This window comes from Haemaphysalis longicornis, unplaced genomic scaffold (assembly GCF_048455015.1).
Source record: "Haemaphysalis longicornis isolate Haplotype H1 unplaced genomic scaffold, Haemaphysalis longicornis Haplotype H1 scaffold_1, whole genome shotgun sequence".
NCBI classification, from domain to species: Eukaryota; Metazoa; Arthropoda; class Arachnida; order Ixodida; family Ixodidae; genus Haemaphysalis; species Haemaphysalis longicornis.
The window spans coordinates 227,187,172-227,201,003 of record NW_027526203.1 but is presented as its reverse complement, the minus strand read 5'-3'; the positions used below and the strand labels follow the sequence as shown (position 1 = coordinate 227,201,003).

The 13,832-nt window shown below is 45.5% G+C and overlaps 1 protein-coding gene across 1 annotated transcript in view; it reads right to left on the bottom strand.

Annotated features, from left to right (window-relative positions):
* Positions 1-13,832, bottom strand: part of LOC144142493 (cholesterol 7-desaturase nvd-like) — a 50,490-nt gene that overhangs the window by 18,020 nt on the left and 18,638 nt on the right. Inside the window, exon 2 of the mRNA XM_077674042.1 lies at positions 1,186-1,309. Within this exon, the coding sequence (XP_077530168.1) occupies positions 1,186-1,309 (124 nt within the window). The remainder of the gene's footprint in view (positions 1-1,185; positions 1,310-13,832) is intronic.

Below are 13,832 nucleotides of genomic sequence, written 5' to 3'. Positions count from 1 at the left end.
GGGTCGCCAACTACGTGACAAACACGTGAACAGAGGCAATGGTGCGTTTCGCCATGAGAATCCCCGACGTTCTTTTTCCCTTCGTGGCCTGGCGCCCTCGCACTCGATTTTTTTTATTAAATGCGCACTGCATGCTTCCGAGGGTTTCCTGCTCGATTACACGCAAACTGTCTGCCCAAGCCATAGACAGCTTTGCTACTACAGGCGTAATGACAACAGCTCCAACAAAACCGAGAACTCACGGAGAAGCAGTGTAGTGAAACCTACAAGTCTGGCCGGCTCTTACTGTTTCCAGATAATCAGAGCTCGGACTGTTGACTCGCCAAGCAGACCGTCTGACACAGCCTGCTGAGCGTAGGAAAGGTTCTGCTGTGGCGCCTAACTTTATCACAGTTTGCTGTGATCCGGTCTCTGCCTGACACTCCGGCCACTACATGGACTCACCCGGCATTGCTTTCATGAAGCTTTCACCATTCCGATAGGGTTACTGAAACCTTAGTAGAAGCCATGTGCAATGGTGGGTTGGTATGATCCATCTAGAGCCACGTATGACAAAGCCCTATTCATCAGAGCATATTTGCAGCGTGTGCAACAAATACACTGATTCTGTACTACGGAGATGGCGAAGCTTGATTTGTATTACGCACTAAATTAAAGTGTCATCCGCTCCGATATTTCGCGTTCAAGTTCGGTTCAGATTTTAAAGCAAGGCTTGCTATGCCTCAGTGATGGCGCACGTTGAAGATCCCCAGGTGGTCAAAATTAATCCAGAGTCCTCCACTACAGTGCGCCTCATCACCTGCGTTGCGTTGGCGCGTTAAACCCTACAAGCAATCGGTGGCGTTGGATGCCTTTACATAACACACTGCACGAAAGCCAACTTTACAGAATGGGTTTCTCACAACCGTGATAATGATAATTGAAGGTACATCAAACGCCTCGAGAAAAAAAAACGCTTCCCGCCATTGGAATATAGAAGCTGAGTATCTCGCGTTATGAAGCCGACGTCTATCCGATTGCGCCATTCCCACACGGCCGAAGCCGCTTGGATTTTGGACTTTGACTCAGGTTGCATGGGAGAAAGCTTCGCGTTTTAACCATCTTTCTCTTGAGCAAGTCGTTATGATTTCTTATGTTGCAATTCGTGATGACATCCCGAGTGAAACGCTACGAATTCAAACTTACCTAGTACATCCACTCGCTTCACTTGCTTAACTTTGAGTTCCCGAGACTCCAACACCGGATACCAGCCGTTTGGGAACACGGGTGGAAGATCTGCTTGAGGATACCGCTTTGGTGCTTGAAGTATCTGCATTTCGGTACACACAGATGTTAAACGCAGCTCTCATCTCCCTAGGCAATGCAAATTGGCGAACAAGCTGAGATCATGGTTGTTCCGGCATAACGCGCCCCAAGCCACTTGATGTCTCGGCCACAACGTGAAATTGAGGCCCCTTAAGGGGTAGGCTTTTTTTAGGATGCACTTTCGACATTTTGTTTGCGTACAGTCGGGATCAATTTGAAGGTTATCGCGGGAGCGCCGACCGACCGCGACGACAGCGCCTTTGCGTGACACTTTTTAGCATTTGCCACAACGAGATTATGCTATGTTTGCTTCGCCCTAGGCTGTTCCATCGAGTGCGTGCACTGCCCTCATAACCGATAACTGCCACGGTCGTCTTGTTTTCTTTTTATTCTTTTCTTCCGTCATCGATATACTTAACATTGATAGGCAGCGTTCTCAGAGCACCGATGGCGGTATGCCGGGCATTGTAGTACTAAAAAAATGGAATGAAAAAAAAAAAAGCACTGTTCGTTATCACTTCTCGCGGATGCGCTCGGTATTGGCAAGCTACAATATATGCGTGAAAATAAAAACGCGGACGCCCCGCACAGCTTGTTTCATTTGGAAACACGATGCCACGACGGTTAACGCTCGACGAGCGACGTGAAATAATTGCTCTAGGAAAAGCGTCGTTTTCTCAGAGGGAAATAGCTAAACGAGTGGGTCGCCCTCAAAAAACGGTGAATCGAATCTTGAAGGCTTATTTCAGGGAAAACCGTGTAGAGGATACCCGTCATCAGCGTAGGCCTCGAAAAACAACAAAAGACGAAGATGAGTTAATCTTAGCTGCTGCTGCTGACAACCCCTTCGTCACAGCAAAAGCAATAGCTGATGAGCTTGGGCTTAACGTTAGCCTCCACACAGTTTGAGGGCTAAAGAGCTTTGTAGCCGCCAGAAAGCCGCTTTTGACGACAGTGCACCGTGAGAGACGACTGGAGTTCGCTGACCGTCACATAAACTGGACATCAGACCAATGGCGCCATGTCATCTTTAGTGATGAGTCGACTTTTTCCACGTGCTGGAATCAGCGACTTCGCGTCTGGCGAGTCAATGGATCTCGGTAAGGTGAATTTATGCGCGAATATCACGCTTTAAATATTAACCTTTTCTGTTTTTTGCAGCTACGACGAGAGTAACGTCCGGAATTTCAGCGCCAGCGGACGTGTCTCCATTAACGTGTGGGGTGCCATCAGCTATGCGGGTCTCGGTCCGTTGTACCGTATCCCTGGGAGGCTAACAGCGGAAGGATACAAAGAAATCTGCGACAACGTTCTTCTGCCTTATGCTGTCAACGGGCCTTTTCCCGACGGCTGCTTCTACTTCCAACACGACGGGTGCCCCGTACACACCGCAGCTTCTGTGCAAGAAAATCTTACCAACAGCGGCATAGCACAACTGGAGTGGCCATTGCGGAGCCCGGACCTCAATATAGTTGAGAATGTATGGGGTATAATGACGGCGAAACTGGCTCGCCTTCAGCTAGATAGATGCGACCAAGAAGCCTTGTGGGAAGCAGTTAACGCCGAATGGAACATGATTCGGGAAGACACCACCCTTGTGGAATCTCTGTACGAATCGTTGCCCAGAAGGATTGCTGAAGCGAAGAAGCGAGCTGGTGGCGCCATCAAATACTAACTGCATGCTATGGCATCCTGCACGTTAAACCCCAAACATCAGCTAGTTTTCGCGCAACGGGAAAAAACCCCATGTTCTGTATGAACTTTATTTGTATGAGTAAATACCTCATTGAAAACTAGGTATTTCACTTTTTTCACTAGTATTTTTTTCAGTATTTCACTAGGTATCTCATTTTCACTTGACTCCGGCGAAAGTGATTTTTAAGGGGAACTCCTATTACGAACCCTTTTGCGACGATAAAAGATTAGCGGTCATAAACAATTATTCCCGATCTCTCACATTAAAACCCGCCGCATAGCTTTATCGTAGCTACGGCGTTAGGAACTCGGTGAGGAAAAACTGTTGTGAAAATTCAGCTTTCACAACTGCCGCCAAGATAGGCAGCTTCGTTTCCCGGCCGTGGCGGCCGCTTTTCTGATGGAGGCGCACGTTAAAGATCCGCAGGTGGTCAAAATTAATCCTTAGCCATCCACTGCGGCGTGCCTCATCGCCTACGTTGCGTCGCCGCGTTAAATTCCACAATAAAAAGAAAATAGGCAGCGCTCGCAAGTTCGTGCTAGAGGGTCAAGATAATTTGCTTCCGATATATGCCACAATGCCGAGCCATCCGCGGTGTTATCAAAATCAACAACAGCCGAGGACCGAAACACGGATACGTCATCCAGAAAAGAATGAACAAAAAAAAGTGTGGCAGCTAACCTTTGCAGAAGGGAGTGAGAGAATTCTATGGAACAGCCAAGGGGTGAGGGAGGATAGCGTAATCTCATCCTCGCGAATGAAAAAAAGTGCCACGGAACGGCGCTGTCGTCTTGCTTGGTGGGTGCTCCCATGATAACCTTCAAATTGATCCCGACTGTACGGCAGGAATTCATGTTCCTGAAAAGGGATTGTTTGCATTTCAAGCACTTCTTGGTATTCTCACTTGTCCTTATTCTTGCATAATGAATTATTGTACACAACAGGTTCTGTTAGGTTGTATTTTCTATACTGTCACAGTAGAAGGAAGCCCTTCCTAAGAACAAAGCCCGGTTAATTGGCCAGCTGCGCACAGAACACCGAAAACCAGCCCTGGGGGGACACCACTTCTTCTAACCCCGGTCACGCCGCTCGGACAAACTAGCGAGCTTTTTGGCGCGTACCCCTGCGGGTAATTGGTGTTTGTAGTCTGGCATTATCCCCCTCTTGAAAATGCATCGTTCCGATGCAAGGGAAGAGTAAATCCAAAGAAAAATAAATCAAGAAACAATCAAACATCGGAAGACAGCAGAGTTCCAATACAGTTCCAAAACATAACGGAAACCACTTGTCACCGCTAACTGGTCCCGTAAATTCTCTTGCCCCCGACTGCACTGTACTCACCGCGAATAGTACGGCTTCATTCTAGCCACATGGACGACTTTCCGAAGAGCCGTTCGGCGAGATTGGACAGTTTCATCGGAGATAACTTAGTAGGTGACATTACCGAGTTTACGCACAACTGTGTACGGACCCAAGTAACGCCGTAAATGTTTTTCGGATCGCCCGCGAAGACGCACAGGGCTCCAAACCCACACTTGGTCGCGGGACTGGTACACCACCTCTCTGTGACGTAGGTTATATCGACGCGCGCCGACTGACTGACGGACTAGACACGACGTGCCTTTTGTTTGGGAAAGGAGCAGGCTTTTGGGGAGCTCAGGAAGCACCTGCAGGCTACCACTATACTCGGGCGCATCGACGAGGATGCTGAGACCGAACTGCACACCGACGCCAGCAACTTTGGTCTCGGCGCTGCCTTAGTACAGTGGCAGGATGGAGTCGAGCGAGTGACTGCGTACGGAAGCTATACTCTTTCACGAGCGGAGAGTAACTACTCAACGGCATAGAAAGAATGCTTGGCTGTAATATGGGCGGTCACTAAGTTCAGGCCCTACTTATACGGCCGGCCATTCCGCGTCGTAAGCGACCATCACTGCTTCTGCTGGCCGGCAAGTCTCCGGGACCCTTCGGGCTGCCTTGTGCGTTGGAGCCTCAATCTTCAAGAGTTTGATGTGACCATCGTCTATAAATCAGGAAAGCGGCACAATTACGCCGATGGTTTGTCCCGAGTTCCCCTTGAACAGAATCCTTTTGAGTCGGATGATGATACAGCGTTCCTCGGAGCTTTCGAGGTGACAGATCTTGCCCAAAGTCAACGAGACGACCCCGAGCTCAAACCTGCCTTCGAGCACGTAGAAGGGCGTACCTTGTACACCCCGAACCTCTACCAAAATGTCGCAGTAGAAGGAAGCCCTTCCTAATAACAAAGCCCGGTTTATTGGCGAGCTGCGTACAAAACACCGACAACCAGACCTGGGGGAACACCTCTTCTTCTTCTAACCACAGGCACGCCGCTGGGTTACACTAGCGGGATTTTTGGCGCATACCCCGGAAGGTAATTGGTGCTTGTAGTGTGGCATTATTTTGGCCCTATGTTTCTCGCTTCTAGGCTCACTGTATTTGAGTGAAATACTAACGTTCAAAAGTAGTTTGTTTCGTTTCATGATTTATTCCTTGCCTTTCTCCTGGTCCTTTCATCTTGGTTACTTCCGCAGTCCAATCGAGGCTATTGTTAGGTTTAATTGGCACAGGAGCCTCGAGGTCTTGACGAAGCCTTCCACTATGACGCTTTCTTCAAAATACCAATGCACGCAATACATGTCTGGGTCAATAAATACATTCTGATCCTTGACATGCATTTCGGTGACAACGCGCCACATATCAACCATACAACCGTAAAATTTTCTTCCCTCGTTGGCGCGGACGTACAACTCCTTAGCGTGCCAGCAAAATTTCCGTTTGGTGAGTCTTTGTCCTTGCTGTACATTTTTTTCTGGGTGTCTATGCTGCGATTACATACTTATTCAGCAATTCGTGCTACAGAAAGAGGGCGGATGTCTTTTATTCACTGTGCTTCATGGGAAATAGATGAGCTCAAAATAATGTTATAACAACAATATCACGGTTTTCACCGCCTCACGCACGATACAGGCGTCTTCGCCATCCAAGCCGACGAAGAGAGGAACATTTCCCGGCGTTCACTCGCGCTTTCTCGAAGCTCGGCCCATAACCTCGTGCAGATTTTCCTCTGGCATATTTCCGTGTGAAGCGCTGTGGCAATTAAGGACATTTCGTGGCGGCTTTGCAATACGCGGTAAACGGTCCACGAAAACAAGTTTAAACCTGGTAAATGACGGAGTTCTACACTCGCTCCGCTAAGGGAAGAAATTTTTACGAATCTACAGTTGACGGCCTTAGACGTTATCACGGAATTGCCTCCGATTCATGCATGGTTACTACAATCTTCGAAACGGTAGGGCACAAAACGGCCGGCATATTTATTGTCGCGGATGATACCAATGTTTACAAATGTTTGTGGGCAAAAGCTACAACACACACAGGCACGCGCACACACACACACACAGATATATATATATATATATATAAAAGCTTTAGTTAATTAACCGTAGTGAAAAAGAAAAGAGCCTAACCACACCCCTATGCCTCCTTTGGCATTGTAGACTGCCGACCTATCTTTCGGTATATATATATATATATATATATATATATATATATATATATATATATATATATAACTTCTCTTTCTGTCTTTCGAAATTCTTTATCTGTTTGAATGACCTACCACATCCTCCTCTTTAGTTTCCGAGGTTTTATCGACTGCCAACCCTTCTTTCTGTCTTAATTCAACCAGCCCCCTCATTTCCCTTTCTTATTCGCTACATGCCTAGTGAGGGCCTCAGTTCTGGCAGTATTGGTGCACATCATAGCTAATGTCCCACCAATTCATCTAACGATCGAAAAAGAAATTTAAACATTTAACGTACTGTTCGCCGGAAAAATGTTCACCTGGAAAAACCGGCTTTTACGGGAGACCAAATAAGTAATAAAGTAGATATATGGCAGCTGCATCCAGCAGATAAGATATCTTTTACCTATCTTACTCAACCAATTTCGCTGAATGGTTTGGCAGTATTTACAGACGTCTTGCAAGATAAAACTGATATAGGAGCAGCTTTTAAAATTCTCAATAAATCCGGCAAAATAGTAGAAACCAAACAATACGAACTTCCGGAGTACAGCAATTACTTTGAGGCAGAAGGAATCGCGATTTTAAAAGCAATTGAATAGCTCCAAACTAGCTTCAAAGTAGGTAACGTTCAGTTGTATACTGATAGCCTATCAACCCTAAAAGCAATTAGCAATCCAAATAATCGGAACCCAGATATGTTTAGAAATAAAGAAATGCTAAACAAAATAGAAAACCAGGTCAAAATAACGTTAACTTACATAAAAGATCACAGTGGCAATGTCGGTAACGAAATAGCAGATGGAATGGCTAAAAAAGCAGCAAAATATGGCGAAAGAATGGACTGGCCTATTTCACTACAATTTATCAAAAACATCTCAATATTAACTGAAGAAAACAGTGGAATATTGAGTGGCAACAAGAAGGACATGGAAGCTACACATTTTAATAGATCAAAAATATTCACAAAATTCCGGTCCACATTCCCAGCAACTATTACACGTCCGAGTTCATCACTGGATACTGTATATTTCCGTTTTATTTTCACAGGTTTGCCATTACAAATAATAACATATGTAAATATCACCTACCAGCAGACAGTTTCGACCACTAGTTACAGGACTGCCCAATAACAAATCAACACAGAAAACAACTTCTTAATATCCATATAAATTATCTCGCAAGAAGGAAACCAGAGCTAATGAAACATACAGAAACATTAAACATTTTAGAAGAAAGGACAATTCTGATTAACGCTGATATTCAATATTACTAACCCCTCAATTATTTTGTCAAAATTTCTCACTCACCCAGGAACAAAGTAAGCGGCAAATAACACGATAATAACTTTCAGATCTTTTGTGTTTATCTGTGTTCTGTAGTGAGTCATTTTCTGCGTAATTATCTTGTGTAATTACCTTTTTACATTTTTTTTCCATTTTAACTCCAAACATCCAATTTCAATATATTTAATTTACCCGTTATACCTCTGTGGAACGGGAAGGGTTTCAGTGCTAGAGCCCGTTTATAAAGAAGCCTTCGTGCCACAGGGAGCTTAAGAGGGTTCAACGCTGGTTGACCACTCTCGACAGGTCGTAGACACTCGAGTCTCAGCCCGGGGGTTAAAAAGAAGGTCCCCTTCACCCCCAGTAGTACGAGTGGCGCTGGCTACCACCCCCAAGCACAGTAAACAAAAATACCTTAACATAAATACCCCAGAAAGTGGAGGGGAAGATTTTCCCGCCGGTAGCGTAGTGGTCATCGCACCAAACGCGTATTCTGGAGGTCGTGGTTTGGAATCCCACCCGGCGCGCATTTTTTCTGCACTTTCTTTCTGTCTTTCCGAATTCTTTATCTGTTTCAATGACCTAGTACATCCTCCCTTTTGTTTTCCGAGGTTTTCTTGACTGCCAACCCTTATTTCTGACCTAATCCAACGAGCCCCTCATTTCCTATTCTGATTCGCTACATGCATAGCGAGGGCCTGAGTTTTCGAATTATTGGTGCCATAGGGAGCCTAAGAGGATTCAACGATGGTTGACCACTCTCAACATGTCGTAGACACTCGAGTCACGGCCGGGGGGTTAAAAAGAAGGTCCCCTTCACCCCGAGTAGTCCGAGTGGTACTGGCTACCACTCCCAAGCCCAGGAAACAAAAGTACCTTAACATAAATACCACAGAAAGTGGAGGGGGAAATAGCCCCGCCGATAGCGTAGTGGTCGTCGCACCAGACGCGAAACCTGGAGGTCGGGAGTTCGAATCCCACCGGGCGGACATTTTTTCTCCACTTTCTTTTATTCTTTCCAAAGTCTGTATGTATCTGTTTCAATGACATACCACATGCTCCCCTTTGCTTTCCGAGGTTTTCTTGGTGGCCACCTCCTATTTTTATTTATTTATATATATATATATATATATATATATATATATATATATATATATATATATATATATATATATATATATATATATATATATATATATATATATATATATATATATTTAGTCACATCAGGGTCATTCATTTATTCATTTAATGATTCGAAGGCAGCCATTCTTGAATCCAGTTTCCACAGCAACCATGAGCGCCACGTCTGCGAATCATACCTCTCATTTTAGATTAAAACTACGCCCTCTAGGCTGGGTTTTGTTGCAGCCGTAAGATTTATTTTTATTTTTTAAACAGTGGGCACTTGCACTACGTATAGCAACCAACACTCCTCGGTGCTTGCCTTGTGCGGCTTCTTTTCTGTCTATGTAGGCTTTGGGGAATGCGATGTTGGTATCGGTACCGGTGGACGCGACACACGAATCCTGTTGACACCATGCGGCGCGCGGATGGTGAGGGGAGGGCGCAATCCATTCTTCGGGACTCAATGTCCCGCATTACTCAGGTGCGGTTAAAATGGGTGCCTCACCTTGTCTCGCTTCTGTGTGGGTGGTGATACGTTTGTTTAGTTTTGTATAAGTGTCTCCCCAAAAAGAGGTATGCCGTGTAAATAAAGAGCCTATATTGTGATCGATTCGAAAGAAAATTGAATATTCGAACTACTAGCAACAATTTTTTAACGTTATTGAGTTTAAGCAAATGTTTGAAATATATAAAACTGTCTCGAAAGCTTTCGACCTGTCAATAAAAATAGTATCTACCTGATAAATTGCATCAATTGATTGAATTACGTGACTGAATTTTGTGAGTTCCGCAGTTGTACTAAATCCGCGTCAGTGCCCGTCTTTAAATTGTTTAAAATATTATTAGCTGCGAAACATCCAACACAGTCTGCTTACGTATTACGTGATTTACGTGGTTTGAGTTACATAAAGCTTGAAGGTTCGCACTGAGCCCAATGTATACAAATATTTCCCGCTCAAATATATTTTCAAACTATTTTTTTGCTACCAGGACTTCTTGCTTTGATTTTATTGCAGCGCATTACATCTAAAATCAACTAATGAGGAAAACTGGGCATGCTACCACATCGACCAAAAAGCAACGTATAAAAAGACCTTCTCAAACCGAGTTCCTATTGACATCCCCTCGTGTCCCTTTTTCCAACATCGGAAGCGCTTGTTTTCTTCACCAGCAGTACTCGTACTACCAATGCCCTGGCCTCTACCTCCTTTTCGAGTTGTCGCTATTGGCCTCTATACGGCCGCTTACCATGGAATCCGCTGATTACCGCGTAATGGTGACCGCGACCAATCATCTAACACAATATGCAGAACTTCTGCCGTTAATTCTCACTGGGCCGAAGAAGTCGCTGAATCGTGCTTGTGTAACGCTATTTTGCGCCATGGAGCACCACGTGACCCAGTGAGTGAACGTAGGAAGCACTTCTTTCGAACATTATTGCACACATTCTTCCTGTTTAAAATGTTTCTCAAAGAGCGATCTTCCTACCATCCGCAGAGAAGCGTCCCGAAGGAACGATTTAGCCGCCTACTTTCAGATATAACTTGCATCTATATTAGACCTGCCTGGGCAAAAAGAGGTAAAAGGTTTGTTGCTATCTGTTTATCATCGCTTGCCGCCACTCTCCCTTAGGAACACTGGTGGCTGAAATAGTTGCATCCCAATAAGGCGAGAAGGTGCGGCACGACGGCGATTGCCTCTCACTGTATGGCTTTCTAGCTTGCAGATGAAATGGGTGCGCCCTAGTAACTCCAAAAAGTTAGTCAATTCGTGACCGCAAGAGTTCCTCAACAAAAGAGGATCTGGCAACCGTGGTGTAAAATTCTTCTGTAGCAAAACACTGATCGCTTGTCTTTGACTTTTCTTTCAGACTTTTCGAGGAGGACGCTTGCTTTATGCATTCGTGTTTCAGTTATTCCGTGTACAACCAGCTGGCTGGAATTCGCTTCAGCTCGTTTGCAAATCCCTTCATCGTAATTTAGGCAAGGTAGAAATGGCTTCCAGTACCGTCACATAGTAAGGCCATTGACACTGTCGTGTGTCGTGTCTGGCATTATTTTCAGCGGCAATAGGTGTCGTTTGGAAATCCTTTTCTCATCATTTATGGCAGATATAAGGGACGGTCCTGGCGCCGTACATTGCCACGAACGCCGTTCACCCGCCCCTAGCATTTGCTTCAATGGCAATATGTGCGGTTTGTAAATTCCTCCCTCCTCTTTTATGGCAAATATAAAGGAATGCTTACCATAGTATAGCATCTCCTTTTTTCACCAGAACATGATCTGCCCACAGTGATGGCGTATTTTAGGGAAGGCTTCTCCCAATGATATGGGAGAGGCCTTCGTCCAGCAGTTTTAGTTTTAATTCACTCGTACGACCGAAATATTGAACAAAATGACAACTCTCGCGGGTGCCATGGACTGGGAAAGGATCTGGGAAAGGATCTCAAACAAAAATTGCTGAAAAACTACACCCAATGAGGTTAACAGCAGTAACAATCCTAATAAGCAGGCGCAGGTATATATAATTACAGTGATCAGATTACTAATAATAACGAGTGCGCTATAGTAATGTGTAAAATATAAGGGGGCTGATTATAATAGAAATACTGTTCCTTCCCACCGCAATTTGGGCTCATTTGGACGCAAATGGGACGCAATTGGGGGACACTGGCGCAAGGGGCTGCAAGCCAATGAGCTACTCGCTACGATCTGCCTTTCATGAGTTTCGGCCGTAAAACAACCATTGTAATCGACGTCGCTTTCTTTCATGCGCCTTTATCGAGGTTCCACGCACGTTCTTCGCAGTTTATACCTAGCCCTGAACACTGCCGTCAGCAACACCGCTAGCATCGTTGTGATGCCCGCCAGAGTAACAGGAAAACACCGCAACAGCAGTAATACACAAGAGGAAAGAGGACACAAACACGGCGCTTGCGATTACACAAGAGGATGGAGCCCACAAACGTGGCACGGACGCACATACGAGAGGAAGCTTGAGCAGCCAAATGCGGTGCTGTTTTCCAGTTGTGGCATACAAACTCGCCCAAGCTTCCGCCCTCACAAGCCTCCCACATGCGCGTACAGAAGCACCACAACAATATCGTCTTGCATGCTCTGCACTGTTAAAAAGCCATAAAATAACAGTGCTCGTTAAACCATCGGAACCATTTGACCACCGTAGTCTGTAATCTCGTAGCCCCGCGAAGCGGCACACATACTGTTTGCTTAAAAGACGAGTTTATAGCTTTTCACTCGGTATAATTGTCACCAAGTCTTTCTTTCTACCGATGACTTCAACGTCAATGTTAAAAACGGGAATTTTCTCCCACACGTTTTTGTTTAGCCGGCATCTAGATGTACAAAGTACTATTTTTTCACGGAGGAACGTGCCAAGCGGAAAGTGGCGGAAGCCGACGGAGCGTCGCGCCGAATCCGCGGCAACATATTCGAGCCTTCGAAGTCGAAATTGCGTCACTTTGGTTGTTCTGACGACTCTGGATCAATCTTGAGTCGGCGACGAAGGAATACGCCTGCAAAACTAGGGTAAGTGGAGGGTCTGTATGAACTTCTTGTCGTGTATAGTTAACGGTGCTTCCTTGTAACTCGTCGGCAATTAGGCCTAATGTTTTCAGTGACTGACCGACGGTGAACGTTGCGTAGATTGGCCTGAAACCAGCACCTTTTTGCGACATTTCGAGGCTTCGCGTTGTGCGAAGCTTTCGACAGCCTAACAGCCTCTTTCTTGTACTGATGCTGAAAAAAATGCTCAGTCGGGAGTATACCCACGTCCGGCTGGACTGCGTGACTTGTGCATCTACATTCTGAAGGGTATTCGCCCTTCGCTCAAACGCTTGAGCCCACACATTCGCTCTTGTCATAGGCCAAGACAGTTCTATTTACCCGTAAGTTGGAACGGAGGCGAGAATTCAAACTCTGAGGGAAGAGAATGAACTAAGCTAAGTGCGCGCTTCATGATGGCTGAAAAAAGAAAAGAGAATACTGTAAGCTCGCCTACATTCCAAAAGCACAACACTTGTGCTCTATGACTCTCGATTGCACATGAACAAACATCTAAGAGAATTGAGCACGAAACAGCGCAATAAAATGCTTTTGTGCATTTACCGCATACAGACGGTTTCAAAGGCGTAGCATTCTTTGCTGAGTACCCGCCCCCTCCCCCCCCACCCAGGACCCTCACAACTAGCAAGAGAAAGTTTCAAAATCACGTTCTGGTCTCAGGTGGGCTATAGGAATATTATCTGCGGACGCTTAAAATTCAACGTCCTAGGCCCCTTTCCCTTAGCTCGTGGACAACATTGACCACGAATACGTCATTTCTCAAACACACAATTGGTGTGCGCGGAGCAGGAGAATAGACTGCAGGAAAATATACAGCCGAACAGCCTAGCGTGAATGTGTCGCTATTATGTAAAAGTGGAAGCGCATTTTTAGGCCAGATTGTGATATCCTCTTTCTTATCAAAACCATTATTTATACACAGACAATATCCTGCGTTATATTAACGTTTTCGCTTTTACGGGGAACATTAGGCTTCTGACAATTTTTGAGCGAATGACCAGCATAGGTTTCATACGTGTGAGTATACACCTTGCCTTTGTGGTCCTGTGCTTCCCTCCGTCATAGTCGTTGAGCGCCAATTGAGGTGTTCGTTCGACGGTGTAAAGCGTTAGCGAAATTTTCAGTAAGGCCCCAGTATTTGCGCCGGCACATCCTGCAGCTTCAAGCAACGCTGAATTCTACTTGGCTGTACGTGAAGGTGAACTCAACGTGCATTTAGCAGCGAGCGCTCCAAAAAAGGCGTGAAGAACTGTAGGACTTTTAGTCGATATTTTTATCTTTCAGCATTG